General features: G+C 41.0%; 1 protein-coding gene across 20 annotated transcripts in view; it reads left to right on the forward strand.

The window, feature by feature from the left end:
- Nucleotides 1-27,654, forward strand: part of LOC140488060 (bifunctional heparan sulfate N-deacetylase/N-sulfotransferase 4-like) — a 905,491-nt gene that overhangs the window by 752,672 nt on the left and 125,165 nt on the right. For 19 of the 20 annotated variants that reach the window (XM_072587776.1, XM_072587868.1, XM_072588130.1 and 16 more), the window contains 3 exons: nt 14,099-14,186; nt 20,323-20,367; nt 23,580-23,734. In XM_072587776.1, the coding sequence (XP_072443877.1) occupies nt 14,099-14,186; nt 20,323-20,367; nt 23,580-23,734 (288 nt within the window). The remainder of the gene's footprint in view (nt 1-14,098; nt 14,187-20,322; nt 20,368-23,579; nt 23,735-27,654) is intronic. The other variant, XM_072588796.1, reaches the window with a different exon arrangement.

Consider the following 27,654-nt stretch of genomic DNA (forward strand, 5'->3'; position numbering starts at 1 on the left):
CTTATCTGGAAGATTAAGAATAAGGATATCTTTGTTACCAAAATCAAGACCATCTGATCAGCCATTTGTCCTGTCCCTCCCACCATCTCAAACTTCCACTAAAGTTGCCCCATGCAGTAGTTGGAATTGGTGTATTGCACTCCTTTCCCTACCATGATGTCTCTGGGTTTATTTTGTGAATGGCATACACCCTGTTTCATCAATCCTGTTCCCACTGAACAATCGTCTCTCCTCAGCCTCTTTTTAATGGATCCCTTTGTATATGTGTTCCTCCTCTCTCCTTTAAAGCTGCTGTTATTGCCGTTCTCTTCAAAACAAATCCTGCCACCTCCTCATCAACAGCCTCGCCTAACTTTCCAAAATGCTTAACCATGGTGTTGTATTCCAAATCTGTGCCCATCTTACAAATAACTACATATTTGAAACCCTCTGATTGAATTTAGATTAGATTTTTTTTTTAGATTAGATTACTTACAGTGTGGAAACAGGCCCTTCGGCCCAACAAGTCCACGCCGCCCCGCCGAAGCGTAAGCCACCCATACCCCTACATTTACATCTACCCCTTACCTAACACTACGGGCAATTTAGCAATGGCCAATTCACCTGACCTGCACATCTTTGGACTGTGGGAGGAAACCGGAGCACCCGGAGGAAACCCATGCAGACACGGGGAGAACGTGCAAACTCCACACAGTCAGTCGCCTGAGGCGGGAATTGAACCCGGGTCTCCGGCGCTGTGAGGCAGCAGTGCTAACCACTGTGCCACCGTGCCGCCCACGGTTTCCTCTGGGTTTCCTCCCACAGTACAAAGATATGCAGATTAGGTGAATTGGCCATGCTAAATTGCCCGTAGTGTTAGGTAAGGGGTAAATTTAACCGACCCCCAGCAGAGCTGCAAATAACCCTTATCATAGTCACATTTATTGTGATGACATGATTATGATAAAAATAAAATATTCCTTATTCCTTCTGTACCTGCCTGCAACTTTTGACCTGCTTAACCAGATTACGCTCCACCACATCCTCTCCACCTTCCACCATCCAGGTAATGCTGCACTCCCTTGGTCCTATTAGAGTCAGAGAGTCATAGAGATGTACAGCATGAAAACAGGCCCTTTGGTCCAACTTGTCCATGCTGACCAGATATCCTAACCATTTGCCAGATTTGCCAATATCCCTCTAAACCCTTCCTATTCATGAACCCCTCCAGATGTCTTTTAAATATTGCAATTGTACCAGCCTCCACCAATTCCTGTGGCAGCTCATTCTATACACACACCACCCTCTGTGTGAAAAAGTTGTCTCTTAAGTCCCTTTTATAACTTTCCCCTCTCACTCTAAACCTATGCCCTCTGGTTCTGGACTCCCCGACCCCAGGGAAAAGACTTTGTTTATTTACCCTATCCATGCCTCTCATGATTTTAAACCTCTGTAAGGTCACCCCTCCGCCTCCGACACTCCAAGAAAAACAGCCCCAGTCTATTCAGCCTCTCCCTATAGCTCAAATCCTCCAACCCTGGCAACATCCTTGTAAATCTTTTTTAACTTGTAAATCCTTTCAAGTTACACAACATCCTTCTTATCACTCTAATTGCTGCCAAAGTATAATTTGCAATGGACTTGCTTCCTACACCCAGAACATTACTGCTGCTATTCCCAAGGATCTATTCTTAGCCCATCCGATTTATTATTCACATGCTGCACCTTCAGTGACACCAGGAGAAAGAATGGTCTTAAGTTTTACATCTATGCTGTTACTACACCCATTTCTAGGTTACCACCACCACCACTCTTGAGTTGTGTATTGCAGTGAATTTACTCTGCAGTGCTTATCCAGTATCAAGTAAAGGATGAGCAGAAATTTGCTTCTGTTAAATACTGGAAAGTCTGAGGCATTGTTTTCAGTCCCTGTTATTACACCCTGACTCCCAACCCATCACTGCAGTTCAATAAAAAATAGCTCCTTATGCTGCTTAGAGTCATAATTTCCTTTTTAATATTCACATGAAGAGCCCTGCAGTGTTTTATTACATTGAAGATGCGATATAAATGCATGTAAGGTACTTTATTATTTGTTGGTGTAAAAGAAAAGGCAGGTGAGTTGCAACACAGAATGCATTAAAGTTGGATATGATGTCTAATGATCACAATAGAAGCCGAGTTTAATTGCCTATTGGAAACTCAAAGTATCATTCAGGTCACTCTGGCTACACAAGTAGATGGAAAAGTTTTTTTTATCTTTCATGGAATGTGAGCATCGTTGGAAAGAGCAACATTTATTGCCCATTTCTAATTGTTCTTGAGCCCATTTCTAACTGAGCTGCATACTTGAATTGCTGCCATCTCTTTAGTGCAGATTTTCCCACAATTCTGATACGAGTGAGTTCTGGGATGTGTGACACAGAAGAAATGGCGATGGAGTTCCAAGTGCGGATGGTGTATTGTTCAGAGTGTGACTTTGCAGGTCCATGAACCTGTTACTCTTATTCTTTAGGGTAGTAGAGGTCATTGGTTTAGAAAGTGCTATTGATCATTTGCTGAGTGGTATCAATGCAATTGAATATGGTGCATTCCATTGCCAAACTACACCAGTGGTGGAGAGAATGTTTAAGTGGTGGATGAGGTGCTGATCAAGAGAGCTGCTATTTGCTGGACTGATCTTGAACCAATAGTCTAACACCTAATGGACAGAAAATCAGGGATGAAACCAGCAATTTGTTTAGATGTATCCCTTGGAGAATTACTCCAATGTGGGTTGCAAGATAATTTTCTTCATACATCTAAGGCTCTCTCCTCTGTAGTTTTGTTTTGGCAGGACTGAAAATTTTATTGAAAATCATTTGAGTACGTGTACACTGATATTCAACGTATTAACTATTGCCCTGTGAAATGTGAACATCCCTGTTGGGTTCCCATTTATTTCATTGACACCTTTCGTGTGCAACTATTTTCAGAGCAATCATTCAGCTTTATTAGCCACTACTGGATTAGTGGTGCTGGAAGAGCACAGCAGTTCAGGCAGCATCCAACGAGCAGCAAAATCGACGTTTCGGACAAAATCGACGTTTTACAGTTCCTGCGGTGGCAGGGGAAAGTTCCAGAATGGGAGGGTGGGTCGTAGGGGGATGTGGACCTGACCAGGTAGTCTTGGAGGGAACGGTCTTTGCCGACATTTCTGCCACCTCCAAAAAGACCCCACCACCAGGGATATATTTCCCTCCCCACCCCTTTCCGCCTTCCACAAAGACCATTCCCTCCGTGACTACCTGTAAAACCTGTGCCCACACCTCCTCCCTCACCTCTATCCAAGGCCCTAAAGGAGCATTCCACATCCATCAAAGTTATACCTGCACATCCACTAATATCATTTATTGTATCCGTTGCTCCCGATGTGGTCTCCTCTACATTGGGGAGACTGGGCACCTCCTAGCAGAGCGCTTTAGGGAACATCTTCTAGACACCCGCACCAATCAACCAAACCACCCCGTGGCCCAACATTTCAACTCCCCATCCCACTCTGCCGAGGACATGGAGGTCCTGGGCCTCCTTCACCTCCGCTCCCTCACCACCAGACGCCTGGAGGAAGAACGCCTCATCTTCCGCTTCGGAACACTTCAACCCCAGGGCATCAATGTGGACTTCAACAGCTTCCTCATTTCCCCTTCCCCCACCTCATCCTAGTTTCAAACATCCAGCTCAGCACTGTCTCCTTGATTTGTCCGGACTTGTCCGACCTGCCTATCTTCTTTTCCACCTATCCACTCCACCCTCTCCTCCTTGACCTATCACCTTCATCTCCTCCCCCACTCACCCATTGTACTCTATGCTACTCTCTCCCCACCCCCACCCTCCTCTAGCTTATCTCTCCACGCTTCAGGCTCACTGCCTTTATTCCTGATGAAGGGCTTTTGTCCGAAACGTCGATTTTGCTGCTCGTTGGATGCTGCCTGAACTGCTGTGCTCTTCCAGCACCACTAATCCAGTATTTGGTTTTCAGCATCTGCAGTCATTGTTTTTACCTAATAGCCATTACAACAGTGATCAGTTTAAGATTAGAAAATGCTAGTCACCATTATAAACAATGGTTAGTGTCAGGAGTTTTATTTCATATTCTAAGACAGCATTGTCCAGCATGAATCTTCGGGTAAGATTTCACTTGAGCAGCCGGTGAGTCCTAAGTATACTGTGTCCATTTGGATTCACTCACCACTCCACCTAAAATTTCCACTCCAGTTCAAGGTTCTCTATGAACCAATTGAGCAGCACTTTTTTTTTCTGCAATTCTGCTTTTCAAAAAGTCTTGGATATTTTCAAATAAAGTAATACAGTAAAAATTGATGAATACAACAGAAAACCTCATAGTAATGTAATGTTTTCATGACCACCAGCGCAGTACAACCAATGAAATACTTCATTTGCAGTGTAGGCACTGTTGTAAATTAGGATCTTCAGCTGAAATGACTTTATCACAAAAGACTATGTGTGATAAATCAGAGTAAATCCTCCAGCTCTAAGTAACCCCTACATCAAACTTATTGAAACTGAAATTTACTGTACTGTGTTCTTGTTAGGTTGAGGTATAATAAATATCCTGAATTTTTTTATAAGTTCATAGATTCAAAACCTGTGAATAACATCTTTATGTCCAAGATCTTCAATTTAACTTTTGGAAATTGTTCAGAGGACTGTAAAGAGCACCAGTGGGAATTCAGAAATCATCCTGAAGACTTGGCTTTGCTAAAGGCAGGACTTGCTTCTAGCAATGTTTTTTTAAATTAACATTTAAGATTGTGAAAACATGAGTTTCACTGAACAAAAATTCAACCTGAGCTGAATCCCACTTGGCAGACCCAACCTGATAAGAAACTTTGCCCCCTCTACCTTTGTGACCCCCTCCCCCCACCTCCCTCCGCCACCACCACTACCCTGCTTATGGACTAAACCCTTGTGACCCAAGACCTATCCTCATAATTCTCAACTGGGTGTGATTTCTCCCACATACCCTGACCTAACCTAAATACTCCATCCATTTGCCTCGTTGTACCCTGGTATCATACTACTTTAGCACCACCCCCACTGTCCAGCTGACACCCTACTTGCTGAGCACTTTACCCCCTTGGAATACTGCCCCCTGCCCTCCTTCATCTTTCTTTGCTCAGTGATTCCAGCAAGCTTGCTGCAGTCCCCACGTCTGTTTGTGCATTCAGGTGAGCTTCTTCATTGCTGACACCATTGGGCCTTCCCTGGCATTGAGTTGAATGAGTGCCTGGTCTCTTGTAGCCCTATTGTCTCCAGTGAAATGGACATTTCTTCCTCATCCAGCTGCAGAGATGTGACTGTGATCTGCTCACCAACTGTTTTTCTGAACTCTAAGCTTGTACCAAGGTATCTGAGCTGGTGGAGGGTTCAGCTGGTGCATCCTCTGAAGTATCTATGTTTTCTTCCTCAGAGATGGAGGAAAAGATGTGTTTTACTGGTTGTTTGGCTGCTGAGACAACACTGGTGTCCGTAGAAGAGAAAAAAACAGAATGCACTGAGAAGATTGGACAGAATAAGAATACATTTACAGTCGGGGTATAGAAGAATAGTACAACAGTGGACAAGGGGTAAGTGAGGACTGCAGATGCTGGAGATCAGAGTCAAAAGGTGTGGCACTGGAAAAGCACAGCTGGTCAGACAGCATCCGAGGAGCAGGAAAGTTGACGTTTCGGGCATAAACCCTTCATCAGGTTTCAGTATCTCCACCAGTGATGCCAGCCCTTGCTAGCTATGCTCAGGACCCTTGCTTTTCTATAAAGCATGGAGGCCAGTTATGGCTACCCAACATCCACCTCGGCTCTCTTCACCTTATTATGTGCTGTTTCTATCCTAGAATGAGACAATGGGAGGGATTGAATGAGACCAAAGTGGGTAGCACAGCTAATAATGCAGTAGGGTCAGGGGAAATCTGCGGAGATGAGAGAATGAGTAAGCAGTACAGAGACCATGCAGGATTAGGAATGTGGGGAGTTAAGGTGGGGTAAGAATAAATGAGGGAAGATGTTACATGTAACAGTGTTAGTCAAAGACCATGAGTCTTGGTGGAAGATGCATGCAGTAACAGCAAGAGATTGCGTGGAAGGTTGCAGAGAGAAGATGGTGGCAGCACCCTGGCGAAACAGAGAAGGATACTTTATTCCTTCCTACACTGCTGAGCCTTCCTCCGACTACGGAGTCCACAATGACTCAATGGAACAGCTAAGACCAGACTGGCAAGGTCTTGCACCTGCATCATGAACCTTTTGCTGAACATTCACAATAAAATGCAACTAAAAATAAGACTTAATAAAGTGAAATAAGTTAATATAAGTTTTTTTACTAGTCAATTTTTGAAAAAGTCAAGAAATCTTTGTGCATGATAATCCTAGATGTGGGCTAAATGAGTGAAGGTGGGACTACTGTAGCCAGTGGTATTACAGACTTATTGGGCCAGAGGGCCAAATCGGTGCTGTATGAGTTTATGATTCTATGATGTCAGTTACTGTTAATTTTATGTTTACCAGCCGGTATGTTAACTGCAGTGAAAGAATGTCATGTTTCACTTGCAGTAACTGGGTACTTGCAGTCATTTTCAAGAGCTGAATGGATCGGGAAGATTTTTCCCGCACAGGCTGAATGCAATTTGCATAGCAATTCAGGTTTTGAAATGCCACTCTCTTTGTCCTCATGCATACAAAGCATTTTGGTAGCACGTGTATTGCTTCATTGATAATGAAAAATGGTTTTGCACATACTTCCTTTGTATAAACACATACAGTTGAAGAACGGGAATGTTCTTAATGGCCTCAATTTACAGGTCTCAAGCTGTGTAGAAAGAGCTTTTATGCAAGCTCATTTGACACATTATACTACTTCATTTCAATTTGATGATTTATTTGGTAGCTTTCTTGAGGCATATTAGCAATTTAGCAAGCTGTTTTGATTTAGCACAGGTAAAATCTGATATCGAAGATCCTGGCTGAATATACACTTACAATAAGGTGAACAGCAATATGTATCAAACTATATAATGTTGAAAAATCCTTTTTTTTGGTTTTAACTCTTTGTAAGTGGAATACTTTTAGGAGTCAATCTTGAACTTGGAACTGGTCTTCAGGTAGCAATAGTATAGACTTACCTTATTGGATATTATATTTTCAGGAAAATGAAATTTTCAGAGCAAATCCTGTTTACATTAGCTTGATGAGGTAGCTATGATAATGATGAATATTATATTGAATAAGATCAATTTAACTGAGCTTTTTCCAATGTCCAAGTGTACCTGGGATCTGAGACAGTGACTTAAAACAAGTATTGGGGCCTTGCATATGTTAAAGTGTGAGGAAGCTGTCACTAGTGCTGACCTTGAGGTCTCTGAATATCTGGGTTCAAGACTCCTCATTCCAACTGGTGGAATTTAATATCAATTCACATATCAGGAATATGAAGTGCTGATGCCATGAAGCTACCAGTGATTGTTTTCAAAAACCCATCCAAACAAGTGCAGGTTATGTTGATTATCCAGTAGTAACCAGTGATGTGTAGTCTAGGTGGATTAGCCATGGTAAATGTGAGGCTGTGAAGATTGGGTGGGGGGGGGTAGTCTGAGAGGGATGCTCTTTGATGTGTCCATGTAGATTCGATGGGCCGAATGGCCTCTGTTTGTACTGTAGGGATTCTATGATTCTAGTTGACTTATATCCTTTAAGGGAAGGAAATATGTCATCCATACCTGCTCTGGAATATATTTGACTCTAGGTTCACAATGTGGTTGACTGTTAATTGCCTTCTGAAATTGCAAAGCAAGGCACTCAGTTCAGTGGGAATTAGGAATGGGAAACAAATGCTGACTTTAGCAATGTCACCTACATCCCAGGGTAGAATATAGAAAATCAAATGCGGCAAGAGTTCCTGACGGAGAATCTTTGGCCAATACATCTTTAGCTGCTTCATCAATGATCCTTCCCTTCATCATAAGGTCAGAAGTGGGGATTCTCACTGATGATTGGACATATTCAATGTCATCATGACTCCTTAGATACTAAAGCATTCTGTTCTGAAATCTGGCCAGACGTGGCCAATATTCAGGCTTGAGCCAATAAATGGAAAGTAGCATTCACATGGCGTAAGTACCAGGCCATGACCATCTCCAGCAGAAATGTATCTAACAAGCTATCTCCCCTTTACATTAAAAAGCATTACCAGTGCTGAATCGTTCACCATTAATATCCTGAATGGTACCATTGACCAGATGATGAGCTAGGTCAGTCATGTAAATAATGTATAAGAGCAGGTCAGAGACTAGGAATTCCATGATGGGTAACTCTATCCTTCAATTCCAAAGGTATTTATCCAACCCGAGAGGATCCATTGGCGATCATCTGCGTGAGTCACTATGCCAAATTGGCCATAGTCGCTGCTCCCAATGGCACTGCCAGTAGCAGAAAGCTGCCGACCTTTAAGTGACTAGCAGTTCTTGGGAGCAGACTCCGCTATGCAGCAGCTAAATGACTCTAGTGTAGTCAGGAAGTCTGGCAGCAATGAGGAACTTCATTCTATTGAGGCTCCTCAACATTTGTCCAGTAGTCATGCCACCAGATTATGTTATGGAGGTTAGGGTCACAGCTGTCTATTGTAAATTGTACCCATTATGGGCTTAATGCCAAAACTTTGATTGTTTTGTCTATCATGATATCTAAAGGATTTAAGTACTTCATTTTCTTTATCGAGGCCATAATGAGAGAGAGTGAAATGTGACAGACAATATCTCAATAAGCCCTAAAAACCTGAGTACTTATGTAGCACCAGACTGGAATTGGAGCTTCAGTCTGTGGAGTGCATGAAAGCTTCAGTGTATTTAAAAAGCCAGCAGATTCATGACAAAAGCCCTAGGGCAGTCTGTCGTTTCTCTTCAGATGCTCAAATTGCTACCATAGGGACATGTGGTGCCAGATTGAAAAGGGCTGTTTTTTCTTCTGTCTCCAGAAGTCTGGGGTTGGATTGGAGACAGGAGCCTCACAGGGCTTCACTAATCTTGTTTGCACTATTAAACCTGTTTCCCTGCTGTTCAAGGCCCATATACATCCAATAACTAGCTATATTAACATGGCAGGAATGGGCACATACATGATGCTACCATCTTTCAGAATGCCAGCATATTTGACCTGTCGTGCCAAATGTACAATGCTTGTGTATTATGACTGAAAAGATACAATGCCAGGTCAACCAAACAAGAGTTCCACAGCTAAGGATCTGCAGTAGATCCAACACAAAACTTAGCTACTGCTTTACAAGAGCCACATCCATTTGAAGAAATTAGATTTAAGGGTTTATAAACCACACACTTGATCTGGAGGACAGTGTGGTGTTAAGGTGGCTAAGGCGTGCACATTTACTCAGTTTTGTACAAACTCCGATACTCTCAGATATGCATATTAACATATAGACACATACAGTTACAAATACACATATTCAAACTCTCACATATACACGCAGTAAGACATAATCAATATTGTTCTTTTTTTGTGTGAAGTTTTGATATTTCCTCTTATCAGGAGGATTATAGGAGGATATATCAGCCTGTACTGAGAAAAGTTTGACATTATTTTTGTGATCAGATATAGTTTAATAGTCCAATGTTCAAATAATACTTTCAACATTCCATAGAGCTTCAGAAAAGCATTATCAAATGGGAGAGAGATCCTGGGAACATGGAGTCTTATTTCCTGTGGTAACTGATGAAATTTAAGTTCAATGAATTAATCTGGAATGGAATGCTAGTTTCAGTGATTGTAACCATGAAAACAATTGGTTCGCTAATGGCCTGTTGGGAAGGCAATCTCCAATCCTTACCTGGCCTACTGCAGGCCCACAGCTATGTAGTTGACTATTAATTGCCCTCTGAAATGGTTTATGAAGGCATTCTGCTAGAATATCTTTAGGGATGGGTGGCAAATGCTGGCGTTTTCTTCCTAATATTTAGTTGGGGAAATTCTTTGTTCATCCACTGCCAGATGCCTGGCCAGCATTGCGTCAAATCTGAGAGAGCGGAGAGATCAAAGGGGCTGGTGATGAGATATATCTGAGTGTTATCAGTGTACATTTGGAATCTAAGGTTATTGTTCTCGATAATGTCAATGAGAGGCAGGTTGCGGATGAGAAATAGTAGGAAGCCAAGTGAAGATCTCTGTGGAATCCAAAAGTACTAGTGAATAAAATGGAAAGAGAAGCTATTGAGAGTGACTATCAACTCCAGTGTGAGAAATAAACAAACCTGAAAGTTTCTGATTTACGTGTTTCATGATGACTCTTGCAGTCAACAACAGGTTGATCTCCCATTCAACGTGTTGATCCTTTGGTTAGTTCCTCTGCTGCTCCTTCAAGATGACTCTTCAAGTCCTCCATGAAGCTATCTTTTTCAGTCAGAATTGTACAGTAGTCAGAACACCATAGCTATCCTTAAGATCTCTGATCTGATAAAAATGCAGAAAATGCTGTGGTCAAGCTACACGCCTGAAGCCTGTCTTCATTACGTAGATAATGTGCTTAATAGTGACTCTGCTCATTTTGTAACAGTGTTTCCTGTGAGTCCTGGGAAAGTACGCAGGAGTTGTAGAACATTGCACTTTTCTCCCAGGAATCATTTTGAAACCTGTCTTGCTGGGTTAAATGGTTCTTGAATAGTGAGTTGCTCAAAACATAGCAACATAACAAAGGAGGTAAGAGTTTGCTTGAATATTTGGTGTTCTGGTGCACATTGGGACAATGGATTCCTTTCATGTTGCATGTCTAATCATCAATCAGTTAAGCATTTAAAGCATTCCTGAAAATAAAATGTTAGTGCGTGACAGCTTGTCCAAGGTGATACTCATAAAAGTGTTGCAACTTCAAAATAATGGGTTAGTGATTCAGTTGATGTTTTTATACAGAACCACAATGTTAATGTTACCAATGAACAAACCAGCAGGCTAGATTGATCCTTGATATAAATGTTGAGGCCAAATGTAATTTTTAGAGTCACTGACAAAGCAGTGCCTGTGTTGGAGGTGACTGTGTCAGCTTGCAACATGTGACATAATTCTGTTTATACTTTCTTTGGAAAAGGAAGCTACTGCAAGCACTACTTCTTAGTCAGACGCAGAAACATTTGCCCCTGTAGACACTGATATGAACATACCAGCCTGTGGTTGCCATGTACCTCTGGAAAAGCATCACTTACACACTGTATAAGTGTAGAAACATCCTTACACACTCATGACTATGTGGTCAAATCCCACCCTAACTCCATTTACAAGTTTGCTGACTACACAACCATTGTAGGTTAGATCTCGAACAATAGTGAGACAGACTACAGGACAGAGACTAAGTGCTTGACATCCTGATGTAAAAGACAATCTCTCATCAACGTCAGCAAAATGCAGGAGCTGGTCATTGATTTCAGAAAGTGGAGTGGAGGGGTCGTCCCTGTCTGCATCAATGGTACTGAGATGGAGAGGGTCAAGAGCATCAAGTCCCTGGGAGCGCTGATCACCAATAATATGTCTTGGTCCATCCATGTCTTGGTCGATGCACCAGTCAAGAAAGCACAACAACATCTCCACTTCTTCAGAAGGCCAAGGAAATTTGGCATGTCCACAAGGACTCTTACCAATTTTTAATAGATGCACCATGGAAAGCATCCTATCTGGATGCATCACAGCAAGGTATGGCAAATGCTGTTCCCAAGACCGCAAGGAACTACGGAGAATCGTGAATGCAATCCAGTCCATTACAGAACCCAGCGTTCCATCCACTGACTGTGTCTACGTTTCTCACTACTTCAGGAAAGCCATCAATGTAATCAAAGTCCCCTCTGTCCCGGGTTATGCTCTCTTCCATCCTCTTCAGTAAGACAGAAGATATAAAAGTTTGAATACGCATACGAATAGATTCATCCCCACTGTTATCAGACTTTTGAATTGACCTCTCCAATGTTAATTCTGATCTCTCTCTCTCTCTCTCTCTCTCTCTTTGCACTCAGTTCTGCTACCCTGATGCACTTTGCATGGTGCGAACTCCCTGTATAGCATTGAAAACAACACTTTTCACTGTACCTTGGGACGTGCGACAACAATAAATCAATTGAATAATCAATCTCTGGCTTGGTAATTTTCCATTACTTTTCCCCCTCTTCCAAAAAGGGTAGCTCATTGTAGGAAACTGTGTGTTGGCTGAGAAGGCAAGAGTAGGCATTCAACAAATGGTATAAAGGCAGCAGAAAAGGGTTTGAATGAGGTAAAATAACAGAAAATAGCTGTGTGGCAGTACCATGACATAACATCCTTATTTGCATACACTTTGCCAAAAAATGAGCAGTTGTTCTAATGGCTGCAGAAAGTATTATGAACTGTTACAAAGTCAGCATTCCATTTTCTGCTGGTGCCTCCTCGTTAATCAGCTCTTAGAACATAGAACAATACAAGGCAGAACAGGCCCTTCAGCCCTCAATGTTGTGCCGACCTGTGAACTAATCTAAGAACACCCCTCTACACCACCCCATCATCATAATCCATATGCTTATCCATGGACTGTTTAAGTGCCCTTAATGTAGATGAGTTAACTACATTCCATGCCCTTACCACTCTGAGTAAAGAACCTGCCTCTAACATTTGTCTTAAATCTATCACCCCTCAATATGCAGCTATGCCTTCTCATACGAGCCAATGTCATCATCCTAGGAAAAGGACTCTCACTCTCCACCCTATCTATTCCTCTGATCATCATGGATGGCTCTATTAAAGCCTCTCTTAGCCTTCTTCTCACCAATGAGAACAGACATAAGTCTCTCAGCCTTTCCTCATAAGACCAGGCAACATCCTGGTAAATCTCGTCTGCATCTTTTCCAATGCTTCCACATCCCTCCTGTAATGGGGCGACCAGAATTGCACACAGTATTCCAAGTGAGGCTGTACTAGCATTTTTATACAGTTGCAGCATGACATCAGGGCTCCGGAACTCAATCCCTCTACCAAAAAAACCTAATACACTGTATGCCTTCTTAACAGCACTATCTACCCGGGTGGCAACTTTCAGGGATCTATATACATAATATTCTATATGTAAATCTAGTTTTTCTTGCTTCTGGCTAAGCTAGATCTAGTCAATCAACTGTTAATAAAGCAATACTTCCTAAACAGTCAAATCAACACACATTTTGATGCTGTTTTATTTGTGGAGCTCATTATATTTCACTTTGAAAGTATTCATTAAACTAAAGATTGTGGTGTCACATGGCTTTCATTAGACTGAACTAAAAATACAAATTGCATTTCATTGAAGTCTCTTCTATTAACAGGAGCAAAAAGTAAATTTGACAGTTACTTTCAGCATCGCGATCAATGTCACAAAGCTGATCCTCTTTTTCTAAAAAGCTGTTACTTTTCTCAAGGATACAGTGTCTGTGGTTTTGTTCAGAGGGGTCATAAACAGCTCCCATTTCTAAGGTGGCTAGTTTGGTACAGACATAAAAAAGGATTTTGAGAGGCCTTTTGCTTATATGTAAACAGATATAATGTCAGGACAATGTAGTCATGTTTTAGAAGTGACCTGAATAATGAAAGGGGAGTGGTCAGTTCTGAAAGCTGAGCAGTTCAGTTCAGAACTAGTTAGGAGTTCAGCAATGTAAAAACGGACCGTTATATTTTCTCTCCTTCTGCCCTTCTTACTTCAACCAGTAAGCATTTGTTTCATTTTTACTGTGCTTTGGGGATTTGCTTAGTGGGTCTGTTGTGTATATTCAGAACAGCATAATTAAGTCTAGTTGGATAGACTGAATTCTGTCGAGGTTCTTTATTCTGTTCTTTGTTTCATTGTGTAATTTTGTGAATAAATGTTTGTCTGTTTTAAAACTTGATAGTCAACATAGCTAACTTACTCCGGGAAATATTCACTGTACACTTCCCAAAACAAATTGCAAAGTTATGGTCTGGGCTGCATGCTTAAGAATGTTTTGAGTAGCCTGGCCTAGTCCATAACAGTCAAATATATTTTGTTAAAAAACCATATCCTGCTACAATCATGTTCTGATTTGTTTTGTTTTTAGGCATTACTTGAAACTCAAAACCTCTTGCGCACCCAAGTTCCCAACTTTACTTTCAACCTCGGATATTCTGGAAAATTCTACCACACAGGTGAGAATATACAGGAAAAAACAACTCAACTCTGATTTTGCTGAAATATATTTGTTCCCAAGTGAAATTTGTGCTTTTACATAATGCAACTCGCAACACAGGACAAATTGGGAAGGCAAGTAAATATTGTTTAAACAGATAAAGAAGTAGATGTCAAGTAATGGTTACAGAATTATGAAAAGTGACTGGGAATCTTTGGCGAAGAGAAATTCTAAGAAAGTTTTGAAAGCTGGGGAGAGAGAGATAGAAGTGTTGCCATGTAGGGAATTTGGGAAGACATTTCTTAAGAATTGGCAGAAACAGGTTTAAAGCTGTCATAGCAATTAAATTAAGGAGCAGTTATGTTGTCAGGAGGCCTTAGGGAGAATATCAAAGGTGCATATGGTGAGACGAGGAGTTTTTCTGGAGAGAGAGAATGTAGCAGGAGTCAGGCAGAGGAAAAGCAGGGCGACAAGGAGAGGGATAGGATATGGAAAGAAAAAAGTAAGCAGAGAAGGTAGCTTTAGACAATTCCAATGGCTCTCTTTCAGCTTTGGAGGTAAACATTGCAGGGGCAAGGGGTCAGAAGACAGTTTAATTATTGATGACAGGAGTTTGAATTGTCACAATCTTAGTGAATGATTTGCTGTGTAGGAAAGGATTGTTAGCTCTGGTTAAACTGGTGATCACCAAAGATACCAGATCAATGCTGTGTATAATTGGAGCTGGTAGTATCAACTAAATGAAATGGCTTGTGAAAAGAGTGACAACAGGACCTTAGTAAGAGAGGATATTTTGTGTGCAATGTGAAGGTGGTGTTAAGTGCTTTATGCAAACTGGAATACAAAAGTTTAAATACTGGGATTAATTAATTCAATCTAAGAGATTTGTTTTAAATAATATGATCCGGCAACTGCACCAAAGTCTGTCTCTTAGATTTCAGTTACATGTAGGTATACCTTTAGCTGCAGGTGCCACTGTACCTTGCACGCATTCCCTTGTATGAAGTGGCAGATAGGATACAGTGTGGGAAAGAATGAGGTATTTCACTTTGGTAGGAAGAATAGAGGCATAAACTATTTTCCTAACAGGGAAAGACTTTAGAAATCTGAAGCACAAAGGGACTTGGGAGCTCTAGTTCAGAATTCTTTTAAGGTTAACATGCAGGTTCAGTTGGCATTTAGGATGGCAAATGTAATGTCAGCATTCATTTCAAGCGGGCTAGAATATAAGAGAAAGGATGTACTACTGAGGCTGTGAAAGGCTCTAGTCAGACTGTATTTGAAATATTGTGAGCAGTTTTGGGTCTTGTCTCTAAGGAAGAGATGTGCTGGCATAAAAAGTATCCAGAAGAGGTTCACAAGAAAGATGCTGAGGATGAAAGCCTTGTCATATGAGGAGCGGCTGAGGACTCTGGCTGTGTACTCGATGGAGTTTAGACGGATGAGGTTGAGAGACAGTCTCATTGAAGACAGAATACTAAGAGGCCTGGATAGAGTGAACTTGGAGAAGGTGTATTCACTAGAAGGAGAGACTCGGACCTGAGGAATACAGCCTCAGAGTGAAGTGATGACCTTTTTGAACTGAGATACGTAGTGCTTCTATGGATCTCATTGTCGCTGAAGGCTGTGGAAGTAATGCATTGAATGTATTTAACACAAAGATAGATAGGTTCTTGATTCGTAAGGGAATCAAGGCTGACATACCTTCTGGGAGAAGAATAGGATTGAGAAACATATCAGTCATGATTGAATAGTGGAGCAGACTCAGTGGACCAAATGACCTAATTCTGCTCCTATATCTCACTTTCTAAAACAGGAGGGAGCGTGGCAAAACTGCTCAAAATAATTATCCCAACACTGGAGAGAGATGCTCATGGATGAAGGTCAAATCCAATCAGTTAGGCTGAAGGAACAGTAAGGAAGTTATTAAACCACAGAGTGTTTGCTACAGGCCACCAAGCTACTGGGAAGGAGATGAAGAAACTAATTTGTAGACAAATTAAAACATATGATAATCAGAGCTCATAATGTTGAACTTTGTTACTTTTCCATTCTTTAAGGAATTAATCAATGAAAGGGGCAAAAAAGGTGAGGATGGCAAGAGGGAAAATTCCAAAAAGTGTTTGTGAATAATTTTGATCAGGACGTTTCAGGAAGAAAGCAGCACTCGGTATAGTTCCAGGGAATAAAGTGGGCAAAAATGAGAGTGCATTTGTTAGAGTACTGATTAATAACCTTTTTAGTACCACGAACATTGATGGAATTAAAGGACAATGTTAGTTTGAGTGCAGAATTAGTTGAAGGAATGATAGAAGGAGATGGTTCTTTTTCATAGAGCCATGCAGCACAGAAACAGATCCTTTGGCACAACTTGTCCATGCCGAGCAAACTGGAGCAAAGTGTTATAGAATCAGAGAGATTTTACATCATGGAAAATGGCCTTTCACCCTATCAGCTCCATGCCACTCATCATATAATATTTCAAATTTCATCTAAATATTCTCTAAATTTCTTGGGATTTGTCACCTCGATCACGTTTTTAGGCAGAGAGATCTGGATACCCATAATCCTCTGAGTTAAAATGTTTTTCCTCAAATACCCTCGAAATCATCCTACTCATTACCTTTAAGCTGTACTACCTGCCGATTGATCCCTCCACTAAGGGCAAGGTTTTTCCCTCAGAACCTTTTGCACCTCATTCAAATCCCCTCTCAGCCTTCTCTGCTTTAAGAAAAACAGGCCAAGCCCAGCCAGTCTCCCTTCATAGCTGAAACACTCCAGCACAGACAACCTTCTAATGAATCGCTTCTACATTGTCTCTAGTACAATCACTACTTTCATATATGTTGGGACCAGAGCTGTTCTCCAGCAATGGTCTAATTAATACATACAACTCTTTCATAATATCCTTGCCCTTTTATTCCATGCCTTGACTAATAAAGGCAAGTACCTTATATGCCTTTTCATCCACCTGTTCTATTGCCTTCAAAGATCTGTGGATATACATACCAAGGTCCCTCTTACTTTCTGTATTTCTTAGGCCCCACCATTCAACGTTACCTTGTTAGTTTTCCCAAAACGCATCACCTCAAACTTTTCATGATTAAATTTCATTTGGCACTGTTCAGCACATCTGACTCACCTATCTATATTTGAAAAATGTGGTGCTGGAAAAACACAGCAGGCCAGGCAGCATCCGAGGAGCAGGAGAATCGACGTTTCAGGCATAAGCCCTTCTCTTTCCCCATCACCTATCTATATTGTCTTGTAATTTAAGACTTTCGTCTTCGCTATTTGCAAAATGACCAATTTTCATGTCATTTGTGAACTTACTGATCATACCTCCTGCATTCGTGTCTAAGTCATTAACATACACAACAAACAGCAAGAGACCCAGTACCGAATACTGTGGTATGTCAGTGGACACAGGCTTCCAATTACAAAAGCATACTTTGACAATCACCTGCTGCTTACTGCCACCAAACCAATTTTGAATCTATTTTGCCAAATTGTCCTGGATTCCACAGGCTCTTAGCTTCTTAATCAATCTTCCATGCAGGATTTTGTCAAAAGCCTCACTGAAGTCTATGTCAACCAAATCAGCTGCACTACCCTCACCCACAACCTAGTCATCTTCTCGAAATGTTCAGTCAGACTGTATTAGGATTAATAATCTTTTTGACTTGCATTCATGACTTGGACTTGAATATGTGCAAGGCAAAATTTCTAAATTAGCAGATGATGTTAAACTCCGAAATGGAGTAAACTGTGTAGACTCCAGAAGGAAATGGACAGACTGAGGAAATGGGCAGCAATTTTAATGCAGAGAAGTGGGCAGAATGAGGATAAGTAATACAAACAAAATGGAACACGTTGAAAGGGATGCAGGAACAGGAAGGTTTTGCTACATTTATACATTAGACTTTGAAGGTGACAAGAAAAGCCATAAGGCCATTCACCCATTCAGTGAGTTACAGCTGATCTGATAGCCAACAACTTCATTTTCCTGCCTTTTCCCCATAATCTTTGATTCCCTTACTGATTAAAAATCTGTTTCTCTCAGCCTTGCTATAATATAGATTATAGATTATGAACCAGCCTCTACAGCCCTCTGCAGTAGAAAACTCCATAGATTCACTACCCATCTAAGAGAAGGAATCTCTCCTCATCTCTGACTTTACCGGGTGATCCCTTATTTAGTGAGGGTTGTTGAAAACACATTTAGAATCATGAGCATATTCAAGGAAAATAGTGAGAGAATTACTTGGTGCAAATCCTTTACTCACCTTCAATTATAATCAACTTGGGCGCTATAGAAAGGGTGGAGGAGGGTTTTCACATTTTAAAGGGAATTCAGAAGAGATTTGCTGGAATGGGACTGGTAATGAGGGACTTTAGTCACAAGGAGAGACTTGAATAGGTGAAGTAGCTCACCCTGGGTGAATAGGAGGAGACTTGATAGAGTTGTTCAAAATGATGAGCGCTGTTGATGGGAGAAGCAAGAGGAAAATGCAGCAAAAATAGTAATTGGGGAACAAAAATAGAAATTTCCACAGGTTTGGCAGAATCTGTGGAGAGAAATCAGAGTTAATATTTTGGGAACATAGGTTTAAGTTAATTTGCAAATAAATAAGAGGCAACATGTTCAAACTTGTTTTTGCAAACAATCTGCGTGACCGAATGTGCACTGCTTGAAAGATTTGATAGATTTATGCTGTATAGTAATATTCAAAAGAAAGTTGAAGGGGTTTAATAGGCTGGGGCTGTTTTCCCTGGAGCGTTGGAGGCTGAGGGGTGACCTTATAGAGGTTTACAAAATTATGAAGGGCATGGATAGAATAAATAGACAAAATCTTTTCCTTGGGGTGGGGGAATCCAGAACTAGAGGGCATAGGTTTAGGGTGAGAGGGGAAAGATATAAAAGGGACCTAAGGGGCACGTTTTTCATGCGGAGTGTAGTACGTGTATGGAATGAGCTACCAGAGGAAGTGGTGGAGGCTAGTACAACTGCAACCTTTAAGAAGCATCTGGATGGGTATATGAATAGGAAGGGTTTGGAGGGATATGGGCTGATGCTGGCAGGTGGAACTAGATTGGGTTGGGATATCTGGTTGGCATGGACGGATTGGACCAAAGGGTCTGTTTCCGTGCTGTACAACTCTATGACTCTATGATTGCATGAAAGGAAAAACACAGAGCTATGGGGTAAGAATATGATTAATTAGATAGATCTAGCAAAGAGCTGGCATGAGGTTGAAGACCGAAATGACCTTCTATATTGTATTTTGCTATGATGCAATTAATATAAATAGTTCCTTTAAAACATGAATAGCTTGATAACATAAAAGATGACCCAAGGTTCCCCACGCAATATGTCACTTGAATGTGTTGCAGTTTTCACACAATCTTTTTCATCCAGAATATACTCTAGTAACAAAAGAATCTTGGTCAATTATATTTCATTCATGTTCCTTGCTGGTAATGGCTATTGCCAGTTAAACTAAAAATTATCAGCCACTAATAACCAGTGCAGATGCAATAAGTTGTGAAATAAACAATGCATATAGAAATGTCCAAACCTGTTTTACAGAACATAATTAAATGGACTGATTGCTACATGAAAGAAAAGCAACACTTGTAGATATGTGATATAAAACACAAAATATTGTCGCCATGAAATTCAGGCACCAGCAGAGGTGTGACCTTAATGAACATAACAACATAAGAAATTTGAGCAAGAGTTAACTATGTTGTCCTTCAAGACGATTTTGCTATTCAGTGAGAACTTGGTTGGCCTTCTCCCTCAACTCCACATTCCTACCCACTTTATATACCCCTTCAGAGACCAACATTCTCTCCATTTCAATCTGATTTTTAATTTTTTTTTTCCTTGGGATGTGGGTGTCACTGACAAGGCCAATATTTGTTGCCCATTCCTAACCATCCTTGAGAAGGTATTGGTGAGCCACCTTCTTGAACTACTGCATTACACCTGGTGTAGGTACATTCAAAGTGCTTTTATGTATGAACTTGAAAAATTTGTTTCAGTGAGAATGAAGGAATGGTGCTATAATTTCAAGTCAGGATGGTGAGTGACTTGGAGGGGAACTTGCAGGTGTTAGAAGTCCCATGAGTCTATTGCCCTTGTCTTCTAGGTGGTAGAGGTCGCAGGTTTGGAAGGTGCTGTCGAAGGAACCTTGGTGAGTTGCTGCATTGCAGCTTGTTTATGGTACACACTTATGCCACTATGCACCAGTGGTGGAGCGAGTGAATGTTTAAGGTGGTGGATGGGTTTGACAATACTCTACTGCAGAATTTGTTTTAAAAAAATTAACAATGCTCTAAATTTTTTCTTCCCTCACCTCTGCCCTCAATGATCCAGCCCACATCCTGAGACTCGTGTTTGCAATTTCCTAGCCAGCAGAAAGAACCACTCAGTGTCCATGTTGTCACGCTCCTTAACAATCTTGTATTTCAATGAGATCACCTCTTAATCTTTTAAAGCCCAGAGTAGAGGTCAAAGTATTTTCTCCTCATGAGGCTTTCACAAGGGCTACATATTTATTTTCAGAGGCTGCTTATAAATTGCTCATACAGTCACATAAGTGACATTATGTGCTGTATTTGTGTTGACATATGGGGTATTTGGACTAGCACATAACCAGTATTAGAAGAATTCAACTCGAGCTTCAAAAATCATCATTGTTCCATCAAACACAAAATCATAACAAAAAGGGATGGTTTTGATTGTAAGACAGCACAGTTCTTAAATTAGCATGATAACAGGCTTAACTTCATAGAATCATAGAATTCCCTACAGTGCAGATAGAGGCCATCCAGCCCATCAAGTCTGCACCAACCCTCCAAACAGCATCCCAGACAGACCCACCCCCCGTCTTATCCCCATAACCCCACCTTAATCATGGCTAACTCATCTAGTCTACACATCTTTGGGCACAGAATGGCCAATCCTCCTTACCCACACATCTTTGGGCACAGGATGGCCAATCTCCCTTACCTGCACATCTTTGGGCACAGGATGGCCAATCCTCCTTACCCACACATCTTTGGGCACAGGATGGCCAATCCCCCTTACCTGCACATCTTTGGACAGTGGAGGAAACACACACAGATATGGGGAGAATATTCAAATCCCGTGCAGACATTCAACCCAGGATAGAATCAAACCGGGGTACTTGGCACTGTGAGGCAGCAGTGCGAGCCACTGAATGACCATGCCCATCCCATCTCAGATTGAGATAGACAGATTGTTTTTAGAATAACTGACACACACGCTAATGCACAAAAAAACCCATCACCATAAACTTACCACAGAATGTAGAGGTCACTGCAAAACAGTTGCATGTTTAACTCTACACAGTCACAGCACTTCAAGTAATTCACACTATGCTTTGAGATGCTTTGGCATAGAAATGTAAATATTTATGAGATAAATCTTCCCCCTCTTTTCTGATCGTTTCCTTCCTCTTTGCAGACTCACTTACCGAGGGTAACTGGCCTTGGTAATATCACTGGCCCCACCCTCCCTCTAGCTGAGATCTCTGAGTTCCTGCTTCTCTCAGCCGCGCTCTCTCTCCAGTTTCTCCTCTCCTTGCTCCAACTTCACTTGCCATGACACCACTTGCTATGGTTTCTCACGCTCTGTCCTCACTTCTGCTGGCCTCAGTCTGTCTGGTCCCACTTGCCTCTCACCTTATAGAAGCAATCTACCACAGATCACCTTGGAAGATAAGGAATGTCAAAACTTTGAGCAAAGCTGAAATTAGTTCTTCCAGCCTGCTACTATGCAACAGTAACTGGAGTGATGTTCACCACTAATAGGATGCAGGCACCACATCAAAAAGACTTTCCGGCATATTACACAAATGCGTAACACTTTGTATGAATTCCAGTGATGGTGATAGGCATGTCAGCTGTATGTGCCAAAGATTGGCAGATTGTATCCAACAGCATATTATTTTGGTTGTTTGGAACAAGCAAGCTACTGATCATACCTAACCAGGTCACACTTACAAAAGTCACAGCAGTGTCCAACATTAGATGTGATTCTGCAGTAAGACAAAATTTGTCTTAGTACAGAATAGATGTTCCTGAGTGTGCAAAGCATTTTATTTGGAACAAATCTAGGATTGTCAGTTGAATTTGTAATTTAGCACAGTAACACATACAGGAAAGCTCAGTGCATTAATGCTTAGTGCCCTATTCTTTGCAGACATAAACAGCACATACATGCACAGTGCCTGTTTCAACACATTAAAATAGGTGACAGCTATTGACTGGATCAAAGTGAACCTGTCCGTTTTAAGTTTAAATAAAGCCTGGCTGTAAACTGTAAATCATCACTGGCTGGTGCGTTCTCCATGGCAACAACAACACCACCAATCAGAGTCCATTTGCCAACCAGTCAGCACTCTCCTCTCACGCAGTGACAATGTTGGTTTTTCCTCGTGACTTGGCATTCTTATGACTTATTCTGATGAGTGCATGATAAAAAGCTTTAACAAAATGTGTTTTTTTTTGACAATGCTCAAATCTCACTTAATGTGGTGCATATATATAAGGTGATAGTAACTCAGGATTTAAGGAAAACCAGTAAAGTAAGCAAGACCAAAGGAGAGCCAAAGTGTGCCAGTAGGATGTATTGACTGAGGTGAAAGTTCCTAGGTCTTTCTCATGAGCTATGTAAGTTTGGCTAGGTAAATAGCCTACAGCAAAATGACCTTGACTGCTGTAAAGAAAATAATCATATTTCTGATATTTTACATTTCTGGTTCACTTCAGGAAGCCATAGAGGAGTTTTAACAAATTAGTATACAGGGGGTCCCCAATTTGCAAGCGTCTAACTCATGCTTAAGAGCACAGTCCCATATAGGGATTTAATTTTAAAGACCTGATATACAAACATTTCCAGTACTTGTAAGCAGCTTCTTTACTTTATCCTGCATTATGTTGTAACTTGTGGACAAATTGACTTCAGAACGGACTTCAGAACGGTACTTGTTTGCTACCCAGAGACTGCCCATGGGCACCAATTCCATATTTAAAACACGAGCAGCGAGTGTTAGGACAATTTTTTTTCTTGACTCACTGAATTCCTGAGCTATGTGACATCATAATTCAAGTATAAATCCTCACTTTCCATCAACTAAATGTTAATTTCAAGAATGTGCAGATCATTTATGGCCATGATCATAGACTTTATGTTAACTAAGAGCTTTCACAGTACCTTACTACTTTACCTGCCCAGTGTCCCTACTGTTGTTCAGCCTTAACACTGTAAAGTGTATCTTATGCTGTTATTTCCTCTTAATTCCAGAAACTGTTTTGATCCAATTATCATGATCTATAGTTTGTACTGTTTACAAAACTGACACAAGTGTGATCATTTCAGGAACATTTGCAGAGGATGAAGGAGATGATCTGCTGCTGAAGTATGTGAATGAATTCTGGTGGTTTCCTCACATGTGGAGTCACATGCAACCTCATCTCTTCCACAATGAGTCAGTGCTGGCTGAGCAAATGATTCTCAATAAGGAGTTTGCATTAGTGAGTATCGGTTGGTTTGTAAATATTAGATTGAATTAATGAAGATTGCAACTAATAATCAATACAGATGTCTGGCCACCGGTTAAGTTGATGTCATTAGCAGATGGCATCATTATGAATGGTTGACTGAAACCTAAGGCTCACTGTTGAAATCAGAGCAGTAAATGGTCTGCTTATATAGATTGAAGGCATGTGTAAAATTCAATGGAGTAACTTTTTTGAGGTTACATTATTTTCTCTTTCCTTTGGTTTTTCAATGCCTGTTTAATTACATATTGTTAACGGGTACAATGTGGAATAAGGTTTTTATAATTGTTGCCAAATAGCTCTGTCTTATTCAAACTACCATAATTTTGTAAGAACAGCAGTTACTTTTTCTAAGATGATGTTTGAAATAGTGATTTTTTTCACAAAAATGTCAAACACTTTCCGTGATTATTATGTGGCACGTTGATTTGTGGACCTGCTGCATATAGGTAAGTGGAGCATGTGGAGGATGCAGGGATGATAGAAGGGGACTGAAGAGAATGGAATGTGCATGGGTAGATCATGGAAGAAGCCAGGGTTGTAATGGGACATGGAGGAAACATGACAGGTGTAAGGAACTATGGAAGAGACATAGGTTTCATAGGATGAGAATATCTGCATTACAGCAACAGTATCTAATAACAATTAAGACTCCTGGGCTGAAATCCTGGACAACTGTGTCTCTATATCTCTCACAGTTCTCCACCACACCCTTAGTTCCAAAGAACAATATGTCACAGGAGCAGACTCTTTGGCTCATCAAGCTTCTGCCGATACATGATGACTTTTTACGCTAAAAACATTCTGCCTCAACACTGTCCATATCCTTCGGTTCCCTACCTATTTATGTATCTGTCAAGATGCCTCTTAAATCTAACTATTGTACCTGCTTCCACACCTCTACTAGCAGTGCATTCCAGGTGCTTACCAACTTCTGTGTAAAAAACTTAACTCTCACTTCTCATTTAAACTCTTTTGCCTCCCCCCCCCCCCTTAACCTAAAACTATGTCCCCTCATAATTTACATTTCTAACCTAGGAAAAAGACTGACTATCCTTTCTATCCATTCCTGTCATAATTTTGTAAACTTGTACGAGGTCGCCACTCATCCTTCCATGTTCAAGTGAAAACAAACCAACTTTGTTCAGTCTCTCCTCATTGGTGGGCGGCACGGTGGCACAGTGGTTAGCACTGCTGCCTCATAGCGCCGGAGACCCGGGTTCAATTCCCGCCTCAGGCGACTGACTGTGTGGAGTTTGCACATTTTCCCCGTGTCAGCGTGGGTTTCCTCCGGGTGCTCCGGTTTCCTCCCACAGTCCAAAGATGTGCAGGTTAGGTGAATTGGCCATGCTAAATTGCCCGTAGTGTTAGGTAAGGTGTAGATGTAGATGTAGATGTAGGGGTATGGGTGGGTTACGCTTCGGCGGGGCGGTGTGGACTTGTTGGGCCGAAGGGCCTGTTTCCACACTGTAAGTAATCTAATCTAATCTAATCTAAAAATAACTAATTCCCCTTATGTTACTCACAGGTTGCCATGATTCTCAATGCCCATCTAACTTTTGCTGTTCTCCATGAAACCCATACAGGCATAAAATGACACGAACAGCATGAACGTTGTTACATCTAACATCAATGCTGAATTCCAAGGAGTGTGTTTATTTGGATTTAGCTCATCTTCATGGTGATATAGGGTATTTTTACTTGAGCTGTAATCTGCTGTATTGCACTATCATGAAAATTATTGTTTGACCACATGGAATGCTAATAATCAAACCAGCTTTAAGAGGCGATGAAGTAGATTTTTAAAGCTTAAACAACATTGGTAAGTGATAGATTGCCGAGACAGTTAATCATTTAAGCCTTCTGGGTGTTGAATTTCATCATTGTTTTTCAGAGAGTGCATTTTCTTTTATATTCACATGGGTTGACTGCATATGTAGTGCCTGGCTCAGGTTAATATAAAACAGATATCCGTAAATGTAGAGACCACAGGGCACTACAGCTTATCACTTCTTTCATTGCAGAGGTGAGAACCTTTTATTGACCAATTCCTTTAAAATTTTGTGAGGTTTTAATTGAGTGGATGCAGGAGTACTTCCTTGTGTAGGAAAACAGTCTAACTAAAGACCATCAATATAAGATGGTCACCAAGAAATCCAATACAAAATTCAGAAGAAACCTCTTTACCAAAGAGGTGAGAAAAAATGTCAAACCCACTATTGTAGGCAGTAGTTTAAGTGAATTGCGTAATTGCAGTTAAGTGGAAACTAGATAAGCACATGAGGGAGAAGCAGCTAGTTGGTTAAAATGATGATTACATAGGAAAACATGAGAGGTGGTATAAACACTGACATAGATTAGTTGCACTGAACCATCTGTTTCTGTGCCATACCTGAAGTGAAATTGCATGGAATAAGTCTCAGGTAAACCTATTTTGATTTAACAATAGACAGAGTTATGAAAATGTCTGTGACACAGGTAACATACCACCTTCCTGACCCCTTGTCTCAGATTAAAGTAATGGGTAGAAAACAAATCAATTCTCAGAGAGAGAAAAAAAGAAATGAACAGAGAGGCTTATAATGTTCGTACATTTTAGATTTCTGTCCAATTTCAATTTAAAGAAGCAGTGGACTGGATTTGCATACCTCATTGGTGGCTTCAAAAGCGAGTGCATAAAATGTAATGGATACGTTCCCACTCTCAATCTACCTGACATTTTACATGGGTTGGGAGAGACTACGAGCAGTTTGCCAACCCATGGCTCAAACAATCATCTCTTCATTGTGGGTTTTTACTATGGTGGAGTAGTGTCCATATTATGTGGAATTCCTGGCAGTTTTATTGTACGGGCTGATGTTGGGCAAGTGAGGAGGTGGAGAATCTCCTTTGCAGCTTCCTACACACATTGAAGATAATCCCTCAAAGTTTATCGCACCTTCAAACCTTCCACTTTTCTTCTTGAACCCAGTATCCCCCATTGCCCAATCCTCCTTACCTCCTGGGCAAGACTCCGCTCTTTCCTGCTCCCCTCATAGTGAGATTTTTTTTCCATCTCTGCTGGCTCTGGTAGGACTGCAAAGTTGCAGTCAATCCATTTGGCTAGCAGTCTCTGTGTGGGATTTTCTCCCAAGAGAAGGGTGAAGCCTTGATTTAAAGCAGTTAACTCATTGTTAAATTGCTGCACGGTGATCATGTGGGGAGTTAGGATCTACCATCTCCTGTAAAATGCAGCCTGTTAAAAAATAAATCACTATCATTATTCAAAAGGCCCTGAAAATTCAAAGAGGTTTTTCATGGTCTTGCAATGTAATGACAGTGAGAGACTTCACCCTCCCGACATCCAGAAAACCTATTGCAGTAGAAGCTACAGTGTGAGCAAAATCCCCAAAGAGTGACAGAAGTGGTATTTTTGCTTCCAACTAAGACATAAGTGGAGGTCATTAAATATGTCTTAATTTGATAAATTTAAGCATTTTCTTCCTAGTTCCTTCATTACAAGCGGAATAATTTTAGTGCAAAACTTGTATAATGAGATAGAATGAAAATTAGATAGTTAATTCCTCTACAGATTTGAAATCTTTATTATTGAATCAATTGACAACCATTGAGATCATTTACAATGAGTAAAGTGTTTCTCAAATTGGAGGAGAAGCAAACATGACTATTCATCACCTACATTTGCCCTCCAACTGAATTGGCTGGAGATGGAGGCTGCAGCAGCTAAAAGAAAATGGTGATAGAATAATCATGGCACTATCTCAAGGACTGGAATGAGAAGCTCATTCCAGTGCCAACTCCTTCAGGGTTTGGCCAGCCTTGTCTGCTCTCCCCAGTACAGCTGAGAATAGGTTGTATTGTTTGCTAATGGTTTGACTGCATTCGTAAGCTAT

Source organism: Chiloscyllium punctatum, chromosome 1 (assembly GCF_047496795.1).
Source record: "Chiloscyllium punctatum isolate Juve2018m chromosome 1, sChiPun1.3, whole genome shotgun sequence".
NCBI lineage: Eukaryota > Metazoa > Chordata > Chondrichthyes > Orectolobiformes > Hemiscylliidae > Chiloscyllium > Chiloscyllium punctatum.